This window comes from Anguilla anguilla, chromosome 5, assembly GCF_013347855.1.
Source record: "Anguilla anguilla isolate fAngAng1 chromosome 5, fAngAng1.pri, whole genome shotgun sequence".
Lineage (NCBI taxonomy): Eukaryota > Metazoa > Chordata > Actinopteri > Anguilliformes > Anguillidae > Anguilla > Anguilla anguilla.
In genome coordinates, this window is record NC_049205.1 from 61,476,794 (window position 1) to 61,497,753 (window position 20,960).

General features: G+C 42.4%; 3 protein-coding genes across 5 annotated transcripts in view; all 3 read left to right on the plus strand.

Annotated features, from left to right (window-relative positions):
• Positions 1-521: 521 nt before the first annotated feature.
• On the plus strand, positions 522-5,600 carry LOC118228243 (methylsterol monooxygenase 1-like). Of its 3 annotated transcripts, XM_035419601.1 has the most exons (6): positions 522-557; positions 1,014-1,309; positions 1,729-1,877; positions 2,289-2,415; positions 2,836-2,990; positions 4,728-5,600. In XM_035419601.1, the coding sequence occupies exons 2-6, from the start codon at positions 1,055-1,057 to the stop codon at positions 4,915-4,917; spliced, it is 876 nt and encodes a 291-aa protein (XP_035275492.1). In that variant the 5' UTR covers positions 522-557; positions 1,014-1,054; the 3' UTR covers positions 4,918-5,600. The 3 variants fall into 3 exon arrangements, with proteins under 3 accessions (XP_035275492.1, XP_035275494.1, XP_035275493.1); XM_035419603.1 differs by lacking the exon at positions 4,728-5,600 and having other exon boundaries at positions 2,836-3,165; XM_035419602.1 differs by lacking the exon at positions 522-557 and having other exon boundaries at positions 942-1,309.
• Positions 5,601-6,102: 502 nt separating this feature from the next.
• LOC118226680 (methylsterol monooxygenase 1) lies at positions 6,103-12,520 on the plus strand. The gene is made up of 6 exons (XM_035416440.1): positions 6,103-6,246; positions 7,541-7,836; positions 8,689-8,837; positions 10,279-10,405; positions 11,280-11,434; positions 11,897-12,520. Exons 2-6 carry the CDS (start codon positions 7,582-7,584, stop codon positions 12,084-12,086), a joined length of 876 nt encoding a protein of 291 aa, XP_035272331.1. The 5' UTR covers positions 6,103-6,246; positions 7,541-7,581; the 3' UTR covers positions 12,087-12,520.
• Positions 12,521-15,587: 3,067 nt separating this feature from the next.
• cpe (carboxypeptidase E) overlaps positions 15,588-20,960 on the plus strand; it is a 31,375-nt gene continuing 26,002 nt past the window's right edge. Inside the window, exon 1 of the mRNA XM_035419982.1 lies at positions 15,588-16,018. Coding sequence (XP_035275873.1) covers positions 15,769-16,018 — 250 coding nt within the window. The 5' untranslated portion in view covers positions 15,588-15,768. The remainder of the gene's footprint in view (positions 16,019-20,960) is intronic.

Genomic DNA, 20,960 nt, shown 5'->3' on the forward strand with positions numbered 1-20,960 from the left:
GCAGTACACCCTGGCGAGGTTTGAACACAATTGTAAGGCACACAATACTACTTTCTGTACAGAAACAGATATCCATTCATCTTCCCATCAATCCATTATCTATACCCACTTCACATTCCTGGGCAGGGTCACAGGGGGGTGCTGGAGCCTATCCCAGCGTGCACTGGGCGAGAGGCAGGAATGAACCCTGGACAGGTCAGAAACAGATATCCATCTATTTAAATGGATGAAAATGAACAAAAAAATCCCATATGCAAGCCTTCCCGGTCAGGGCATCCATTAAGCACTTTAACAATGACGTTATGAGAATATTACGACAACATTCCTGCCTTTCTTATACACCAGTACCGCCTCTTTTGTAATTGTTCTGGTAGGTTCTGCTGGTCACTCAAATCTCATAATCTCACCACACTGCTCGCCTGTTTGTGCATTAGCTGTGACCTTTGACCTTTTTGACGTCAGTCTCTTATTTCTCCAGCCAGTCCCTTGTTTTTGCCATTTCTGTGTTCTAGTCCCACGCAGAAAACTGGTGTTCAGATAGTACTCTCTCCACTAAGGTAAGAACATACTCAGATGCCGGTATTATGAAGGATATAATATGAATGTTAGCTTTGTAACACTAAGGTAAGAAAATCTTCAGATGCTGGAACTGTAAAGGATGTATACTGTGTGAATGTAAACTGTGTAGATTATAAGCGTACGGCCCAGGGCTTGTTAGCAAAAAGAAAACTGTGCTGCCTCCTTCACGTTAGTTTGGCACTTGTGTGTTGCCAAGACAAGGCAAGTTTATTTTTAGCGCGTGTCCTATCCAGGGAAAACGTCCTTTCCAGAGGACATGAAAACAGATTACAGTGTATTAAAAGGGGGAAAAATAAGAAGAAAAAACAATGAGACGATAAAAGATAAGATTTAAATAAAAATACAAAATAAATATTTAGAAAAAAGTCTATAAACATATGTATTCTTATATAAAAAAAGTAGCACTAAAAGCGGTGTGATTGTTGCTGTGGCAGGTACAGTACCCAGAAGGCCCGTGGGATTATTCAGAGCCGTGATGCAGGTGAGCCACGCAGGTGACATCCTGGGCTCCGCCTACCTGGCGGTGGAGTACCTGGACTCTCTGATACCGCCGATCCCCATGCAGGCGTCCGTCCGGAGCGCCTGGAACCACATGCTGGAGAACTACTCCAGGTTCCAGGTGGCCACGTGCGGCTCGGTCCTCCTCCACGAGCTCGTCTACTTCGCCGTCTGCCTGCCCTTCTTCTTCTCCCAGTTCCTGCCGTTCATGAGGAAGTACAAAATACAGCAGGTAGGTGTTTCGCCGGAATTAATGCTCATGAGTGTGAGGGTGTGTGTGTGTGTGTGTGTAAGTGTCTGTTGGCATGTCTCTATGCATTTTTAAACAGGCATACCTTTTTTCTCTCTATACCATATGCCAGCTATTTTTGCTAACACCTTCAAATGAGATTTTTTTGGGGTATGATTGAGAATTCTGAATTACTACTTCAGCTTGTTTCACTGGTATCAATTTTCATTTTCGTCATTTGACCTGTTGTTATGTAGATCTATTTGGTATGTTATATTTTAGCTGCGATTCTCTTTGTTTATTGTTTTGTTTTTTACTAATACACGATACTGTCTGCCACACAGTTATGCTTGGCACGTATACAGGGCCAGTGTGTTCTTCATTAATTTGCCACTTCTCGTGATTATGTTGTGTTTGTACAGGATAAACCGGAGACGTGGGAAAAGCAGTGGAAGTGCCTGAAGATGCTGCTGCTCTCTCACTTCTTCGTGCAGATTCCCTTGATCTGCGGTGCCTACCACTTCACCGAGCTCTTTGGCATTCCGTACGACTGGGAGTCCATGCCCCGATGGTACTGCCACTGCCTCCTTTCAGTTTATACTCCCCTGCCATAATTTATGGCCAAGATCTCAAACTCAAAATTCTGGAGGGCTGCAGCACACGCAGGTTTTTAATGTGTTTTGGTACGTGTGTCATTAATTATTGGATAATGAATCCACACACACCTTTTTTTCTAAAGCCTAAATTGGCTACTGATTAAAAGGGAGACACAAACACATGCAGATGTTGCAGTCCTCCAGGACCGGAGTTAAATCTGCAGAAACAGCGCCCCCTCCAGGGCAAGTGATTGCAATGTTGTGCTACAGCAGTGAAGTCATTTAATTTCACAATTTGGCATACGCACTTATCCAGGGTGAATTACACAGATTGTTTGTACAGTGCGATTACACAGCTGGATAGTTGCCCGTGTCTCTCTCCCAAGGCCCTACCTGGTGGTGCAGTGCTACAGCTGCGCAGTCATGGATGACACCTGGTTTTACTTCACGCACCGACTCCTCCATCACAAGAGAATCTACAGGCACATCCACAAGGTCCACCACGAGTTCACTGTGAGTAATACCACACCACCTCCGCAGTTCACTGAGCGAGCCTCTCTTTAAACCAGCTGCCGATTTGCACTGCGTTGCCTTTGCATTTATTACGCAGCAGGTGTTTGGAAATTCTTCACGCCAGTTAGCGATTTTTTTTCTTCAGTTGCCGCATGTTTGGAATGGTGAGAGCATAGGGCTCTGTGAAATGGGTCATGCTGATTTGACCCAATCGTGGTGTTTCGCTATGGCGACCCGTATTTTTTTACCAGTTCACGCGGGTCAGTGATTGGACAGCACACTGTAGCCCCGCCCATAATGAAGTTCATAAAGCCATAACTGCAGAAGAATAAATGAACCAAGTGAAGGTCTCATTTGGGATTTAGTTAAACGGAAATAAAACGAAAAAGTTTTTTTTTTTTTCTTTTCTTTTTCTGCTAGGCTCCTTTTGGCATGCAGGCGGAGTACGCACACCCTCTGGAGACCGTTGTTCTGGGAGCTGGCTTCCTGATTGGCCCCATGGTGTTCCGCAGTCACCTGGCTCTGCTGTGGATCTGGCTTCTGTTCCGTCTGCTGGAAACCGTTGACATCCACAGGTACCGCCTCAGCCTAGTTTTCCTTTTTATCTCCATCCTTTTTGGTCGATGTTCCTTTTAATTGATCGTTGCTACACCAGCAAGGCCTCAACACAATGCAGGAAGAGTTTTTGTTTAAAGAATAGAAGTCCTATTTGACTATTGGGGTACTACAGGTTTACTGTGGGAGATCCAGAAATCCAGCACATATTTTAAATTTGTTTGTAAATTATGATTCCAAACACAATGATGATATAGCAACCATATATACACAATTGGTCCCAAAGAAGTTTGCTTAAATGGTGGAATTTATTTGCGATTTTATTTTCTAATAATTTCCTGCGTCTGTTGATTTTTACAGAACACTTAGGAACCAAAAAAAGAAGTAAACATAAAACTCATTAAATACAATGTGTACTGTGACAGCAAATTAATGTACCAGAATGACTGAATCCCTGTTGCAAGCAATCAAATTGTTTTGCTTCATTAAAGGTAATTATGTGCAATCATGAGTTTATAATACAGAACTGTTTGCTTTGTGGGGTTGCACTGTTGGTACCTCTGCATAAGTAGCAGCTACTTCATTTTGTTTTGGGTAATGGATAACGATCTGATTTCAGGGCAGGGGGTAGACAGACTGTTGAATTCAGGGAGACCTGTTTAGTGTTTCGTTGTATGCCATTGATGCGCAACCCAACACAGCTAAATTCAGAGCATAGAAACAGTTCTGCTAAGAGTGCATTTTACTGTAATACAGTAGATGTGGCCATGTTAGACATATCAGCAGATTTAGCACTGAGAACTTTGCTGTGAAAACACATGTGGAGACTCAACAGCAAGTCAATATCACAGGCCTTTGAGCTCAAAGATGTGCTCTTGTCTGCAGTCTTTCAATTTCATGAGTTTCCTAAATGTAGCCCCCATTATTTCCCCGCCATTAAATTTGCTTCAAACTTTTTTTTGGATGTGTTGTTGAAGCCATTGTGCTTACATTTTTCTTGGAGTTTGGTGAGCTGAGACATCACAAGAAGACAGGGACAGGTAACAGACTGCAGGAGGCCTTGACTTTATTCAAGAAAAGTTTTTTTTTTTTCAAAATAAATGCAAAATACACAGCTGCTGTCAAGCTAGAAGGAGAATTCAAAGTTACCACGACATATTTGTGGAAAAAGTACTCTTTGTTACGGAATTCTGACAGTGCTCAGCAGGAAGTTATTTCACCTTTTCACGTAACTATTTTTAGCATTAGTTTTTTGTCTTAGTGTCATAGTGTGGTTTTTTTTTTCTTTCACTGTGAGAATCTTGGTCCAGTAAAAGTCAGTGAATCTCTAGGGGATACCCTATGGACAGGAAGATGGGTGTGAAATCCATTATCAGCAAAGCTCCTATGTGCTGCAGTATAAGTCCTGTACCCATATAAAACAATCAAAATGCCTTGTTCTCCAATAACAGGACACTGATTGGTTCAAGTCAAGGAGTCAATGATGGTAACTCCACTCATTTTGTGTGTTCAAGAAAGCATAGCATCCTATTGCTGGCTATTTGTGCGATTACAGTTTGAAATATTTTATTTATTTATTTCCTTTATTCAGGCAGGGGGAAAGCAGTGAGGGTAACAGATAGAGAAGGGTGTATCATGGTGTGGCGTCAAACCTGCAACCCCATCGGGGAGCTCGATGTACGGCTTGAGGCTGTGCCACCCGTCTGGCGGGCAGTGTCGCTGTTTGTGATGTTCATGCTGATCTCTGCGCCCCCTAGCGGATATGACCCGCCAGTGAACCCGATGCACATCATTCCCTTCTACGCCGGGACCCAGTTCCACGACTTCCACCACATGAACTTCGAGGGGAACTACTCCTCCTGCTTCACCTGGTGGGACAAGCTCTTCGGGACAAATGTGCAGTACAAAGACTTCCAGCAGAGGGCAGCGCAGCAGAAAACCCAGTGACGCTGCCATGGGACCGAACGGGGCCTCGTTCACAAAACTAAAACCCTAAATCATTCTTACTTTTGTTTTTAAAAATGTTCCCCACGAAAAACCGACGTGGGATTCGTAAATTTTATGCGCAGTCCTGTTCATGTGATTAGCATCAGGAGACAGCCATGAACAAATACAGATAAGAAAGAAACGGTGAATGGCAAAATGTTATTGGAAACGTTCTTACACGAAGTTTACAGTAATGCAGTAATTTGCATAAATGTTGACATAAATATTTTATTTTGAAACACACACACACACATATATATGCATATATATATATGAATATGAATGTAACTTATCATATTTAGCTGACAGTATCTAATATTTAGTATTTGTCATTCACAACATATTCAAATGGCCTTTATCCTTTATTGTGGAATATTCACGTCAGATGTCCTCAGTACTCAATTGCTTACATTAAGTTCAGGAGAAACAGTAATTGCACTACATAAGAGTGATTGATGGGAAATGACTGACTGTACTGTATTTTAGGAAATGTCCAAGCCTTATTTCTGTGTTCCTTCTGAAGACTTGCACATAGAGAGGGAAGAGAAAGTAATTAATCTAAATTATTATTGATTAATAAAACTATAGCAGACCAAGGGAATCTATTTGTTTTTTAGTTACTTTTTAATAACTTATTATTTACATGTAGGCTATTTCATTGTTTTAATAATAATAATAATAATAATAATATTAGCAGTGGTAGTAGTAGCAGTAGTATTACCAATAATAACAAATGTTTCTTGAATTTAGATCTGTAGTTTCTCTGTTTCAGCAAATGAGCAGCTGGAGTTTTTTTTTTTCTTCTCTGTGGTGGCAACTTTCAAACTTTCAAACAAGCAATGCTCTTGTATGCAATATTTACTCATTGCGGTCTTCACTCAGTCACAGTGCAATTGGGAGGAAATTAATCAGTGCAGTGGAAATATACCGGTCTATACGGGTAATTTTTATATCTTAGGATCATCATTCGTGCGGTGGTGCACATCGGAGAGGGAATCGAACACGCCCCCAAATGCATATAAAATACTCCGGCGTTACGCAAGCCTGTTCAATAGCACGCTTTGTTGGTTGTGAGGATCAGGCCTGGCGTTCAGCGCATCCATTGGACGTTGCTCCAGAAACTCACCGTCTTACTATAATCACTCCATACGGTTCGCCAATCGCTGCGTGAGCTGTGCGCGTTGACGTCAGTCTCCTTTTTCTTTGGCCAATCGCCGTTGGGATCGTTCCTGTACATGTCCTGCATAGAACGACGGTGTGCGGAACAGGTAGAGACTTCTCTCTGCTAAGGTGAGTTGTTGCTTGCTTTTGGGATGTCAGAATCAGGAAAGATTTCTGAACAACATAATGTATATTTATAGCTGGTATTTATTTGACATAAACGTTACATGTTAAGATTTCTGGCGATCGAGCGAGAGGCAAACGAGTCGTCTAACTAGCATTGCGAAGCAAAGTTATGAAACCGGGTGATTCTATTATTGATGACCAGGAACAGTTACATCTGGCTGGCGTTGCATCGTAACATTTGCTTTTTTATATAAGGCGATTCGAAAAGTGTTTAGAAGGTGCAAATTGAAAATGTCGTATTTTATTATCTGAACTAAATGCGACTTTTTAATACGCATCAAAGTGGTGAGTCGCCAATTCAACAATGTACAGTATTATCCGCCAGCTGGCTAGAATTTCAGTGATACCTTCTTTTAAAGTGGACTAGCTACAGATGCGTGAGGTACTGTTGATATAATTAGATATTTAAAATATTGGCTCTAGAATGTGTGCACGCAGTATTCGATCTAGATGTGCTGCATGGTGTGAAATCGCACTATGTCTAGTTGTTCATGTTTCAAATGGCATTTATAATGTATGAACATATTACATAAGAGCGAAAATTGCGTTTATGATTTCTGCTTTTATTTGTTAATACTCAAAAGACGCACTACCATCAAAACCAAGCATTATAGTCATGTGTTTCATTAATTTATCTAGCTGTGCATTTTGCCACTTCAGCCACTAACTGTAAAAGGCACTTTCTTGTAAAAGTTTCCTTCTTCCTTCCTTCATATGATTAGGCCTATTACTATTATTATCTTATGTTAATAGTAATAATGAAAAACTAAGTAAGTTAAAGACGTTAAAGAAAGTGAAATAAAGAACAAAAGAAATGATCCCGTGCTGATGTAATTTCCAATTAATTATGATGATTATTCTAATTTTTAGAGCAATAGTTTATTTGTTGTACTGTTGCTGCGTGTTGTTATTACGCAGTAATACGATCACGTTAGTTTTTATTTGGCAGGATTGTTTTTGTCTGATTCTGATCAGGCAAATGTGATTTCAGTGCTAGTTTGTACTTGGCAGGATTGTTTGTTTGTTTGCTGAACAGGTTACCCTACAGGGTTGGAGTCCAGATCTATGTGGTCACTTCTGGCACTACGATCTTTACTTCACTCTAGTGCGTTTCTTTTGCACCTCTGCACCTTGAACTCATGCACTTGTTGTACGTCGCTCTGGATAAGAGCGTCTGCTAAATGCCTGTAATGTAATAATGTAATGCGGTACTTAAAGCAATTGTTAACTTTTGCAGTCAACGGAGCCGGGCGATCTGTCGGTATAACCGGAGCCGCGATGGAGGTGAACCACACAGCTGATATCCTGGGCACCGCCTATCTGGCCGTGGAGTACGTTGACTCGCTGCTACCGGCCAATCCACTGCAGGAGCCCATGAAGGACGCCTGGGACTACATGATGGACAACTACACCAAGTTCCAGATCGCCACGTGGGGCTCCCTCTTCGTCCACGAGTTCATCTACTTCGTCTTCTGTCTCCCCGGATTTATCTTCCAGTTCTTACCCTTCATGCAGAAATACAAAATACAGCAGGTGGGGATTCTTCTAGAAAACACTGTGTTCATCAAAATCCCTGGTTCTATCATTTTTAACACTGTAATTGGCCTTTTTATTGAAGAGTAAGCATGTACCTTAAATAGTTTACCATTCAGACCACTGAACATTAGCTAACAGGACCAGTTAACATTATCTGGACTCCATTTTTGTATTTTGCTCAACTGATACCATCCACATTCGACTCGTCATTGAAATAATATCTTTGCTGTTTGGTCTTGTTAGGATATTTTGCCCTTATTCGTGGAGTCAAATGCAGGACGATGAAGAACACGCTGACAAAGTTTCCTCAGAGGATTTGTGGTTTAATTCAATGCGCAAGGGAGAGAATCTCTGCCCATCACACTGTGTGGTGTCTAGATATACAGTTTTCATTCATACACATCAAAAGGTTGAGTTAAGTGGTGGACCGGAGACAAATGGTCTTGTCCCTTCCTGTGGACCCTCGCAGCCATTTAGCATAGGAATGTGACCTCCTTGCTGCAGACACTAGAGGTGTTATACGGAGACACACTACAGAGGTGCTAGACATACAGGCATACAAACTACAGACACAGCATGGTAGGGAAAGGAAACACAATACACTACATACAGTCTAATATATATATAGTACTACATAGTTACTAAAACAGGGAACCTATCAGTCTCTTATTTTTATAGGCTGGAGTTTCAATGGTTATTGCTGTAATCTTTTTTTTCAACTAAAATAATAAAAACTACACGGTACTGCAATAGTCTGTGCCACTCCTGACACAGTTTTCTCCTTTCACTTCTCTTGAAGGTGTTTTTTTCCATTATTATTATTACAATTTTTATTTGTTTTTTTTACAGGACAAACCTGAGACGTGGGAGAAGCAGTGGAAGTGCTTCAAGGTGCTGCTCTTCAATCACTTCTGTATTCAGCTGCCCTTGATCTGCGGGACGTACCACTTCACCGAGTTCTTCTCCATCCCCTACGACTGGGACTCCATGCCCAGATGGTACTTACCGGGCACCATTGCATTACAGGCATTTAGCAGACGCTCTTACGCAGAGCGACTTACACAACTTATACATATCATTTACATTGTATTCAATTATACAGCTGGATGTATACTGAAGCAATGCAGGTTAAGTACCTTGCTCAAGGGTACAACGGCAGTGTCCCTCCCGGGAATCGAACCTGTGACCTTTATGTTACAAGACCCGCACCCTACCCATTATACTACACAGGCACCATCTCGCTGGCTGCAGCTCATATCATGGTGGCCTTTCTTTGTTTTTTACTTCCTGGCTCAGCAGAATGCAGCTGTCTAACACCTACACAGCTTAAATATTATCCACTCATGACACCACATCAATGGTATTTAAGCAGGACTTATCCAGGGCAACTTGGATATAAGCAAACACAAGTGTGTAGATCAGGAAATTGTAGTAGTACAATGGGAAGTGTAGTTCTGAGAGCCAGTGTAGTACTGAGAGCCAGGCAGCGTAGACTCAGCTTGTCATCTACCTGGTCAAGGGTGAGCTAATAAAGTTAACAGAGCAAGTAAATACTGCCAGCTCAGCAAACAAAAAAAAAAGTGTTTTTGTGAAAATACATTTATTGGAGAAGAAAACTGTGCTTGCAGAACAAAAATATCTAAATGTAAATTGTTGTTCTGCTGGGTGTTTTCTTTACTGTGGTATTTCAAGTAATAAAAATATTTAACAGCACTACTCAGCCGAGTATTCAAATGTGCAAATATGTTATTTATGAAATCAGATATTTTAGCTGCATCACTGCATTGCTGCACATTCAGTGCAGTGCAGTTTTTGGCTGATAGTGAAGTCTTGCTGGCATCATAAAGTACAATGGGCATGTAACACAGAGCAGCGGTCTGAGAAGTGGAGAGTGATTGGTTGTGCCGGGTCTTCCAAATTCCATTCCGGTACATCCGGTGTGTACGCAGGTTTATAGGGGCGACATAGCTCAGGAGGTAAGAGTGGTTGTCTGGCAGTCGGAGGGTTGCCGGTTCGATCCCCCGCCCTGGGAGTGTCAAAGTGTCCCTGAGCAAGACACCTAATCCCTTATTGCTCCCAATGAGTTGATTGGTACCTTGCATGGCAGCCTTTCACCGTGTGTGTGTGTGAATGAGAGATATCATTGTAAAGCGCTTTGGATTAAAGCGCTATATAAATGCAGTCCATTTACCATTCCATTTTATGTGTCACCCGTTACACTGGCCAAATGGGCTATTTAGCTCAACACACTTACACTGGTTTAATCATAGATTAGGCCACAATAACATGTTTCATGTTGGGACACAGGAACAGTCTTCAGCTGCAGCTAGAATATCAGTTAGTAAATGATTGAGCTGATTAAATAATTGAGCGTGAAACACAGAAACAGATACGGCCCTCCTGGTGCACCTGTGGGTAATGCTCTCACCTGCACCTCAGGCCCTACCTGCTGGCACAGTGCTTCGGCTGCGCAGTGGTGGAGGACACCTGGCACTACTTCCTCCACCGACTCCTGCACCACAGGAGGGTCTACAAGTACATCCACAAGGTCCACCACGAGTTCACTGTGAGTACCGCTCCCCCCCCTCCCCGCCCCCCCGTCTCCCCAACCATGGTTTTCCCATCTTCATGCAGCTCAAATGTGGCCAATAGGAAGTGGACATGTGGTCTTTGCAACTTGTTTGAGATTGCAAAGACCTTGTGTCCAGGTCCAGCCAAAAGGTCCTGCCAAATTTCAGTATTCAAGGAACCAAACTGATCTTGAACGCTTATAAGAGGTACAATAGCAGGAATATCTTCTCTTTTTTTGTAAAAGAGAAGCATTAGTCATGGTGAAGGGCAACAAAAAAACGTTTAGAGTAATGTCCTCTGTGACATCATTAACCAGACAGACCTGAACTTCAGCCTCTGCACTCCCTTTTCTGCAGTAATTTACAGTATGACATTTTAACCGAGTAAATCACAGTCGAAAATTTAAAAGAAGATGCGTCTTACTGCCAAGTGCTTTGGGAAATTCATGGCAGTAAAGGTCTAAAGATAATTCACTTGAGGGTCCGTTACATTACATTACATTTATTTGGCAGACGCTTTTATCCAAAGCGACATACAATAAGTCCATACCGAAGGTCATTGGAACAACTACAAAACACAGGTCCAATACGGTACAATACTCATTTTGTACAGTTATTCATAGCCATGAACACATTATGAACACATTGAGTCCAGTTCACACAGTGAACATTACTCTGACCTAACCTATGCTAAGTCAAACTCGGAGGTATTACAAGCTGCAACATCAAGACAATGATACGAGGCACAGTAAGTGCTGGACCCAGTGAAGGAAGAGTGGGATGAAAGTCACGTGTCACGTGCTGCCCCTTTGTTTAAATTTTGTTTTGGCTGTTCCCCGCCCCCCCCCCCCCCCCCCCCCCCCCCCGCAGTCTCCCTTCGGAATGCAGGCAGAGTACGCCCACCCGGCGGAGACCATCATCCTCGGGGCGGGGTTCTTCATCGGGATCATGATCTTCTGCAACCACGTGACTCTGCTGTGGGCCTGGGTCACCATCCGTCTGCTGGAGACCATCGACGTCCACAGGTACGCCTGGGGGGGGGGGTCCCGGGGGGGACGCATGGGGGAGCAGTTAAAATGTCCAGTGTTATTTCACCTCTTCAACAGATAACATGTGGTCCCACTCTGGAATGTGGGATATAGATACAGATATGTATCTTTGTTTAAAACCATTGCATGCACTGAACGCGCAGAATATTTACCCCACCTAAAAAAAATTGTATTATTTCTAGTTTACAAATAGCCAAATTTCATTACTAGCTTCTCGTTTTACACTTCTGTTGAAAGGCCTTAGAGTATTTTAAATGGTTTGGCTTGGCACTGGTCCTGGTAATGGGCCTAGTCAAAATACAGACCCTGTCTGGGTGTAGTGATGTATGTGAACCACCAGGGGGCAGTGCGAAGCAGTCAGCTGTAATGAGCAAACCATAGAGTGAGTGCAATTTGTCAGGCTCCTCCTCAGGGGATCCTTTCCTTTTCTCTCCTCAGCGGTTACGACATCCCTCTGAACCCGCTGCACATAATTCCCTTCTACGCTGGGGCTCGCTTCCACGACTTCCACCATATGAACTTCGTGGGAAACTACGCCTCCACGTTTACCTGGTGGGATAAGCTCTTGGGCACGGATTCGCAATACAAGCACCACCAGCACAAGCAGGATCTGAAGAAGGAGCAGTGAAGTAATGGGGAAGCTTCGTTGTTTTTTGCGGTTTGTTTTTTTCCCACGCCCCTCTCTTTCTCTCTCATCTCTGGTTCTGTTCAGTTCGGTCCCGTGAACAGTGAACGCGGCACGAATAAAAAGAAAGAGAAGGCCCTCGTTAAATCCCGACACGGCGCTTTGACTTATAATGTACGCAAACGTTTGTTGTCTCCGATACTTATGCAACGTGACGCCCACGCGCGGTTTTGGCGGTTGCTGAAACCTAGAAGCGCGCTGCGTAAGAAAAAAGCGACTTGCTGGAAAAAAGACAGCACGCGGTGGTTTAGATTGAATGGAGGCCAAAGTCATGTTGGGATTTAGTACGGGGAAATTTTCCAGACTTTAGCATTCTTAATTCATCTTTTCGCGGTGCATCATCGTTAATTTGACCGATTATCATCATTAGCGTTTTAGTTTTAGGTTTGAGCCGTGTGCAAAACAAATCCCTTTTGCTGCTGGACTCTAATGGCTACTTATTGCAGATTTACTATTGGCAGGATCTGTGGCGCAGTGTTCTGATATTACCATGGAAGTAGCTGCAACATGTAATAATTATAAAAATGTATTAGATTCCCTGGTGAGATTTCCGTCGGCATGCAATTATAATTCTTCTCCGAAATAAATTACCCAGAGTGCCTTTCTTTGAAGAAAAACATCGCTCTCCCTTTCTGCAGTGAGCTCACACGGTTCAGGCATCACGACGGAAATCAGCAAATGGAAAGTCATGATTATCAGTTGTGCGTACAGGACAAATTAAAGACCAAAATGTGCTTTACATGAAACTCACTCACTGTATATATGTCTGAACACTTTTATAAAGGGTAATAAATTGCATTTTGCAGAGCACTTTACATATCATATGTCAGACTTAAACACTACTATTTCCTTTTATTTTGCTCAGACATTAGCTTTGTATTAGTTTTTTTATACCTGAAATATCTTGAAAATAATCTACCAGCTAAAGATTGCTGGAACACAAATCTGTTTAAAAATATGGAGCCTTTTTTTTTGCCGGATTTCCCTCTTCTTTATGACAAATTTGTATAAATGTTCAGAATACCATTGGATAAAATTGCATGGACATAGCATGTTAAAGTATGTTAAACTGAAATAGCATTTTTGTTGATATTAGAAAGTTGTACAAATGAAACTCTGCAAAGCTGTAAAGGACATCAAGCAAGTTTATTTTTTCAATATGAACAAGACAGTGTATTATTGGCCCTTACTGGACAAAGACTGAAATTGTTTTGTATGGGCACAGGGTGCATCTGGGCTTCTGAAATGTCAGTGGAAGCGGAAGAGATGATATATGGGATGTTTCATTTGAAAACTACAGTATATAACACTTTGCCCCCATTTTCTGTTCGACCCTTTGAAGAGCAGGTTTTTTTGGAATGGTTCTGCAAAACTCTATGTCAGCGTTCTAGAACTCCACTGCTTTCGATTGCCAGTAGTGATTGTTGCATCAGAATTGGAATGTTCAGTTAAGAACATTCCAATCAAATATCTTATATACCTTAAAGGGTCAATAAGAACAGTAGCAAATGCTGTATGGTGAACATCTGCCACATCTGAAAATAAGTAGGAAGCCCCTTTCATACAAATGTAGATTTCATACTTGTTTGGGTGATACCTTTGAAGTGACCTCAGTGTGCTACATATGTACTAATAGAACTCACACACAGACACAGACACAGACACATTCTAGAATCGGGACAAATCATTCTTTGTCTTTGCATTTCATACAAATAAAATTCTAGCTGAAAGATGAACTAAGCGTATCAGAGTGTGCTTTTCCCCCCCCCACAGGGTGAACCATTAAAAACGGTTTTGTAGCTTGTGAACAAATGTAAAGTAAAATACATAATTTAGTCTCTGCATTACTGCACAAGCATCTACAGGCTTTATGCTGTCGTAGGTAGAGACTACCGTGTATTTTATTAATGTTGGCAGTGTTCCGGAACTTCGTGCTTCCTTACAGTGAAGACAAATGGCCGCCTGTAAATGTGCTATGTCAGTAGGCCTCTACAAGTTAAAAAACAAATTAATAAATAAAGAAAAGAAATAGCTAGTCTTTCTGAACCGGCAGCATTTTTTACGGTTGTGTTTTGTTCTCTCTCCCAGCGACTGTAATCACAACTCCGCACACAGCCCTGGTGGCGCGTTTCACAGAAGTGCTGCAAACGGATGAAAGGCGCCTCCTTTTTTTTTAACCGTTCCCCGACTTGCATTAGCTGCTGTTTCAGCTGCTGTTCAGACATATTCCGAAAACTCGGCGAGGGGGGGGGCGGCTGTGTCCCTGTGGACCAGTGGTCATGCTTTGCAGGACTGGATTTACTGCAGGGTGGGAGACGACCAATGGGAGGATAGTTTCACAGAGGCTTTGAAAAGCCTACATCCACAGACTACTGTATAATGTCGTCTGACAGTTTACTCACGCTACACGACCTTGTGGTGAACAGATTTAAACAGTTAAAATGCAGCGCAAACAGGGGGGTTATGCAGGCCCGTTACGCAGTATGGGACAGGTATATAACGAAACGAAGGTAGAAAACGCCAAAGTGACCAGGTGGTGGTGGCACTGGTGATGAGGGTTCTGGTGACACCGTAGGGGGTCGGGGAAGATTAAGAAAGTAATAGTAAATATGAAAGTCAACATAAATAGAATATCAACATTTTTTCCGTCACTTGATATTCCACACATTGACATACTCACTCTGTGATGAAATACTTCCTTAAATATGTGCAGAATTTACATTTTGTTCATTGGCATGTATGCTTAAAACAATAATCTGATGCATTTTACCATAATTTTTTTAGAGATATTTACCAATGGCGGAAAAGAGGGGGGTAGCCTGGAGCCTATCCCAGCATACATTGGGTGATGGGCAGGAATATACCCTTGACAGATTGCCTGTCCATCGCAGGGCACATGCACACAATTCACTCACACACTCAAACCTACAGGCCAATTAGGCTCCCCGTTTAGTCTGACCTGCATGCCTTTGCAGTGCGGGAGGAAACCAGAACATCTGGAGGAAACCCATGCAGGCAGGGGGAGAACGTGCTAGCTCCACACAAAGTGGCATATAACCCTGACTGTATGCATTAAATATCACATAGAAACTGGGATTTAATATCTCACACACTGCTTTTGGAACGACCTGTAAAATGAATCAAATTCATCCCAGATTCATTGCTTTCATCTTGTCTCGGGGACAGGAAAAATTCTGATTATTTGAGAAATTCAGTTTTAGAAATGTTCCATAAAATATCCTCATACATTATAATCAGCACTCACCAAACTGTCATTCATAATTTGTCGGTTCATCACATTTTAAATGTGCAACTTCAGTGCACATCTTCGTTTGTCATATTCTTCTTCTGGTACAGATACGCTCATGTATCATTCCTTGCGCGCGACAGTAAAGCCACGCCCCCCAAGGGCTGTCCCCGCCCTTTCACCCACAGCGAGCGCTTGTGCGCTGTGTATCCAATACGTAATACTGCTGTAGTTGCGTGTGGACAGGTACGGAGCGCACATCCGCATTAAGCGGTGCAGAAGCAGAGAGAGAGAGAGTGAGGGAGAGGGCTGTGGATATCAGATAAGAATTTATCCAGAAAAAAAAAAAATAGACTCGGCGAAACAGAAGCAACTAAAATGAAATTATTCCTTTCCCTGGTGGTGTGCGGGACGCTGGCAGCCCTCGTCGCGGCGGAGGAGAAGAGCTCCGCCGACGAAGGGGGCATCTCGTTCGAGTACCACCGTTACGAGGAGCTGAGGAAATCGCTGGTGTCGGTGTGGCTGCAGTGTCCCACCATAAGCCGAATCTACACCATCGGCGAAAGCTTCGAAGGGAGGGAACTGCTCGTGCTGGAGATGTCCGACAACCCTGGCGTGCACGAACCCGGTCAGTGATGCACATTAGGCTACATATAGCCATCCTGCATATAAATGTGTGTCTGTGTGTAAATATATATATATATATATATATATATATATATATATATATATAGTAGACCACATCCATGATTATTTAAATGCATCATTCCCGTTTACAGTACCACATACATTTGAACGGTATTAGCATGAAAATTACAGACTTTCATATATACTTGCATTATTCGAATCCCATAATTTTCCTTCTGTGTCACGATAGAAATCGTACGCTTCCTAGCAAATGGAAAGCCATCGTCGTCATTTTGCTTGGAACGATGACTCAATATCCGTGGGCGGTCGTAGCCAAAATGCAATTACGTGACGCTTCGTAACTAATCACCTTGTAACCTATGTGTCGTGTAACTACGGTGCAATAACAGACGGGCCTGCGATGTATTTTGAAACACACTGGAAAAAAAGCAAACATGTTGACCAAATAGACGACTGAAATAATGAGAACCAAATTAAGAAATCAAATTTTTGGTAAATTTGAATTGCACTGATAAACTGTAGAATCTGATGGATGCCAGGATATTTCCGAAAGACGCATTTTGCTGTTATGTAGGCTAGTCAATCGGATTCAGCCTACTTCATGTTTGACGGGCCACCGTGCAAATTAATTAGCATTTATTTCATTTTAATTTTGAAGCGGAGTTATTGACAGAGTTCCGTGACTCCCTATTTGTACATGTCTTCCTGTCACCGTAACCATGGATTGACCAGTCTCCGTGATCGAACAGAGAACCACCGAAAAACCGTTTTTCTCTCTCTCTCTCCAGCATATAGTGTCTACAGTATGTTGCATTTATAACGGTCCTGCTGCAACATTTGAGCCAATCCTGACATGTCTGTCTCCCCCGAGTGAGTGGTCTGGTCTTGATGCCGCCGCGTTCTCTTAGCGACTGACCCTGGCATCCAGAAATACTCCCCGCTCCGCAATTCATCAATGATTTATGAAATAATCCAGGCTGCAACTTCAAATATCTCCATCACGCCTCCGCGCGGCAGCGCTGTTCAAAAGGCAGCCGTGTTTTGCATAGATCAACTGAGAACGATCAGTTCGGTAAAGATCTTTTTTTGGGGGGGCACAGACAAAATGGGAATTGTGTCTTAGTTTACAATGTTTTTGTTGCTCGGTCTGTGTGTGTGTGTGTGTGTGTGTGCTTACAAGCTAATACCTTATCCGGAACAGCAGATGTTTTCTTTGAATAACGATGCCCGGAGTGATGAGAAATTAATGAAACACAGACCACACAGTGAAGGGGGGGGGGGGGGGGGGGGGGTATTTCTTAACACAGGGCCGTTGTGGATATTGAATAGCCACACCTCTGGGTGTCTGCGTCAAAAGCGGCTTGTATTTGAGTTGTTAAATGTCACTCTGCTGGTTTCCCCCATTAGCAGCCTGACATTGGCAACCAGAAACTGCTGTTGTGTAGTGAAAGACAGATATTTAAGCCTTTGCGTGTTTGGTGTTTTTTTTTTCGTTCTTTCTTCAGTTTACACTCCATTCTGGTTTATATTAATGGCATACTGTTTGAATGAAAGAGAAGGCAAAGGACATAGCATAATTCAGAATAATTAATAATTATTAGATTGTTTGCACTGCCAGAGGACTGCAGTTAAATTCACTCTGACAACAGTACATTTCTCTCTCAGTGGGGTTATGTATAATTATATATAGGCCCTCAGACAGAAAAATATACTGTGTGTGAATTTAACACTAACCGTCTGACAGCGTAAACAGCAGTCTAATAACTCTGCTTGAATTATGCTTCACCGTGTAGCCGTTCAAGGGCACGTACTTACGTTCTGCAAAAAAGAACTTTCTGTTCTTTTTTTTTTAACTGTATTAAATTTCTGGTCCAAAAGTTATATGAACTTTCTTGCTAAAATTAACTTGGCATTCGTTTATTAAGCATAAAAACATGTTTAGATGGATGTGCTCAAAGCACACATTTCACAAAGCACAAATTGAGAATGGTTCAATATGTCCAAACAATGCTATCACTGGTTTATTTGTTTATTCAAGTATATATATATATATAAAGTCAGGATCACAGCAGAACCTTAGGTGCACTTGAAGCAGACATTACATTACAGGCATTTAGCAGACGCTCTTATCCAGAGCGACTTACACAACTTTTTACACAGCATTTTTACATTGCATCCATTTATACAGATGGATATATACTGAAGCAATGCAGGTTAAGTACCTTGCTCAAGGGTACAACAGCAGTGTCCTACCCAGGAATCGAACCTGCGACCTTTCGGTTACAAGCCCAGTTCCTTACCCACTGTGCTACACTCCGCAGACATAGCACTGAAGTCCCAAAGAGAACAGGCGAACAGTGTTTGCGCTAAATCACACGCAGGGCGACGTTTTCCCAGAATGCCGTGGCGTTCGGCTGATTAAACTTAATGCCCTCCGGTGAGTGTGAAAGGCGCGGTGAGTTCGCCCCGTAATTCCTGCAAATATGGCGTTCCCCCGATGAGTGCAAACTTGTCCTCATCGATCGATTTCAATTCATTATCGTTTCCCTTTGTGTGCGCGCGCCTGCCATGCCCACACTGGGCGTGATGACACCAGAGGCGCTGGGCTCTCTAAAAGGCTGTCGTTCGGTTTGTTAAAGAAAACATGCAGTAAAATATTCAGGGTGAAACCAACACTAGTAAGAGTGCACTTTTTCTCTGGTGGGGGTACTTCTGATCGATCTTGGACATGTCGAAACTCATCTTCCTGTGTATTGCCCAGGCAGGCAGAGTGTACATTGATGTCACTGTATTTACAAATGTATAGTTTGGATGCTGTAGAAACAATAGAATAACAATAAATATTTTTGGAAAATAACGATGGCTTCATAGCCTCTTGTAAATGACCAAGAAAGACTATCGTGGGAGCTTCCAAATCTACAGAACAGACAGTAATTTAACTGGAGTCTGGACTGGACTTTTACCTTGTGTTTAAAATGCTGAGGTGTATAACTGGAAATAGAGAATAAAGAGTAGATGTTTTATTTCAGGTGCCTTATCTGGACCTTGTCCATAACGTGAGTTCAGTGGAATAGCCCATGAATGAACCATCAAAGTGTTGCCATTTCGGTGGGTCAGATCACTTCCGGTTCCTTGTTTTTTTTTTGTTGTTGTTTTTTTTGGGCCTATGGCTAAACGGAATAGGATTTTTGGATCCCGTTCACCTATCATGTCGTCCTTTACCTATGTGAAGCCATGACAGTAGAAGTGCCTCAAGGTGACGCCTATAGCCTACTCACGGGACACTTTCAACCAATGGGGATGAAAACAGTGAAGACAAAAAATAAATAAATAAATTCCTTGAAATAACTCTTTCCTCATAAACATGGTTTAATAAGCTTATATAATATTCTGTTGAATGTTTATCAAAACTCAACCGACATTTATTGGTGTGTGTATACGACTAACAGCTCAAGTAATGTAAATATTCAACCACACTGGACGCAAATTTATTTTGGCTTTAAAAATATATGTAGGCCCATTTGCTCAGAAAAAATGTAACTTCTACATATAGGCCTCAGTCCTTACTGCAATGGAATAACCCATAGCCTTTGACGGTGTTGATTTAATTACGTTAATTTTTCAGAATAGATATTACAAAATGATTAAAAAGAACAACAGAACGCACGTTTGGCAAATTTTACCAGAACTTGACGCATTATTTATTATAAAGACTTGCATGCGGTGGTTTGTACCTTGTGCGCGTGTCAAAGCGAGCAAATAGTCTCCATTGTTGACGCGTGTGCATTCGAAAAGCGTAGGCCTGAAGGAAAACCATGCATTCGTAAATATCTCATTAGTTATCCGGCTAGTACCATATGAGTCACACCGAGAGTTTTATTACATCCAGATGAATTTCTATATTGGTTCGAGTCTGGTTTCTAGGGTAACCTGCTCCTCGCCGCCTAACTGGGGCTAATGTAGGCTACGATAAGCACAGAAGCAGAGCGGCCGACGGAGTCCTGCGCTATTAAGCTTGCGTTGAAATTTAAGGTTCATCAAAAATAGCCGTTGCCGTGGCGACAGATAGGATTATCGCGGTGAGCCGTGGTACCTCGTTGGCTGGCGGACTCCTTGGCCTGAGGTGCATTAGCGTGTGACCGACCGTCTGCCGGTCTATTTGACAGGGCCATCTGGACGCTGCGGCGAGGCTCAGACTGATCATCCTTTAGCAATCGCGGTTTATTTTCCATCATAGCGATTAGAACTACGGTTGCTATGCAGTGCTGGCCGAGGCTATGTTTTCCCCGAGCCCATCAGTCCGCCGAAAACATGCAGTTCGGGATTCCTTGCGTTTTGTCCGTTTCAGCTTTTAATTTATCACTCGCGCACACGCCATTAGATTTGCAGGAAATTGCTGCTGCTCTTTCCTGAACCTTTTTTGCTAATCAACCAGATGTGAAGAGGAAAGATTTTAATTGGAGCCGTTTAAGAGCCTAATTAAGATTCCTTTGCATAAAACGCTGTGGCAGCAGTTTGACTTTCTTCCGATAAAGTTTAACTTTGAAATAAGTGGAAGCACGTGCCTTTTGTCTCAATGTCGAGCACGTCAGCATGAACCCAAACTAATCAGCCTACAAAAATATCCTGTCAGTTTGACAATCTGCAGCAAAGGTTTGTGTTGTGAACAAGCAGGACATACATCACTCTAGTATGGCAGGGAGATTTGCCAAGGATCTGGATACGATTGGATTTTGGTATACATACTGCAAACAAGATTGTTATTTCAGGGTAGAGAGGACTACATAAATCTATAACACTCTATCAATCAGAAGTGACATTTTTTCAGCACATTCCCGCGAAAATGATCACAAAGCTCATTGCACCTGCAGAAAATGGCTGCTGGGGGAGCCTTGTGTTGCATTGTACTGACAAAAACGAGG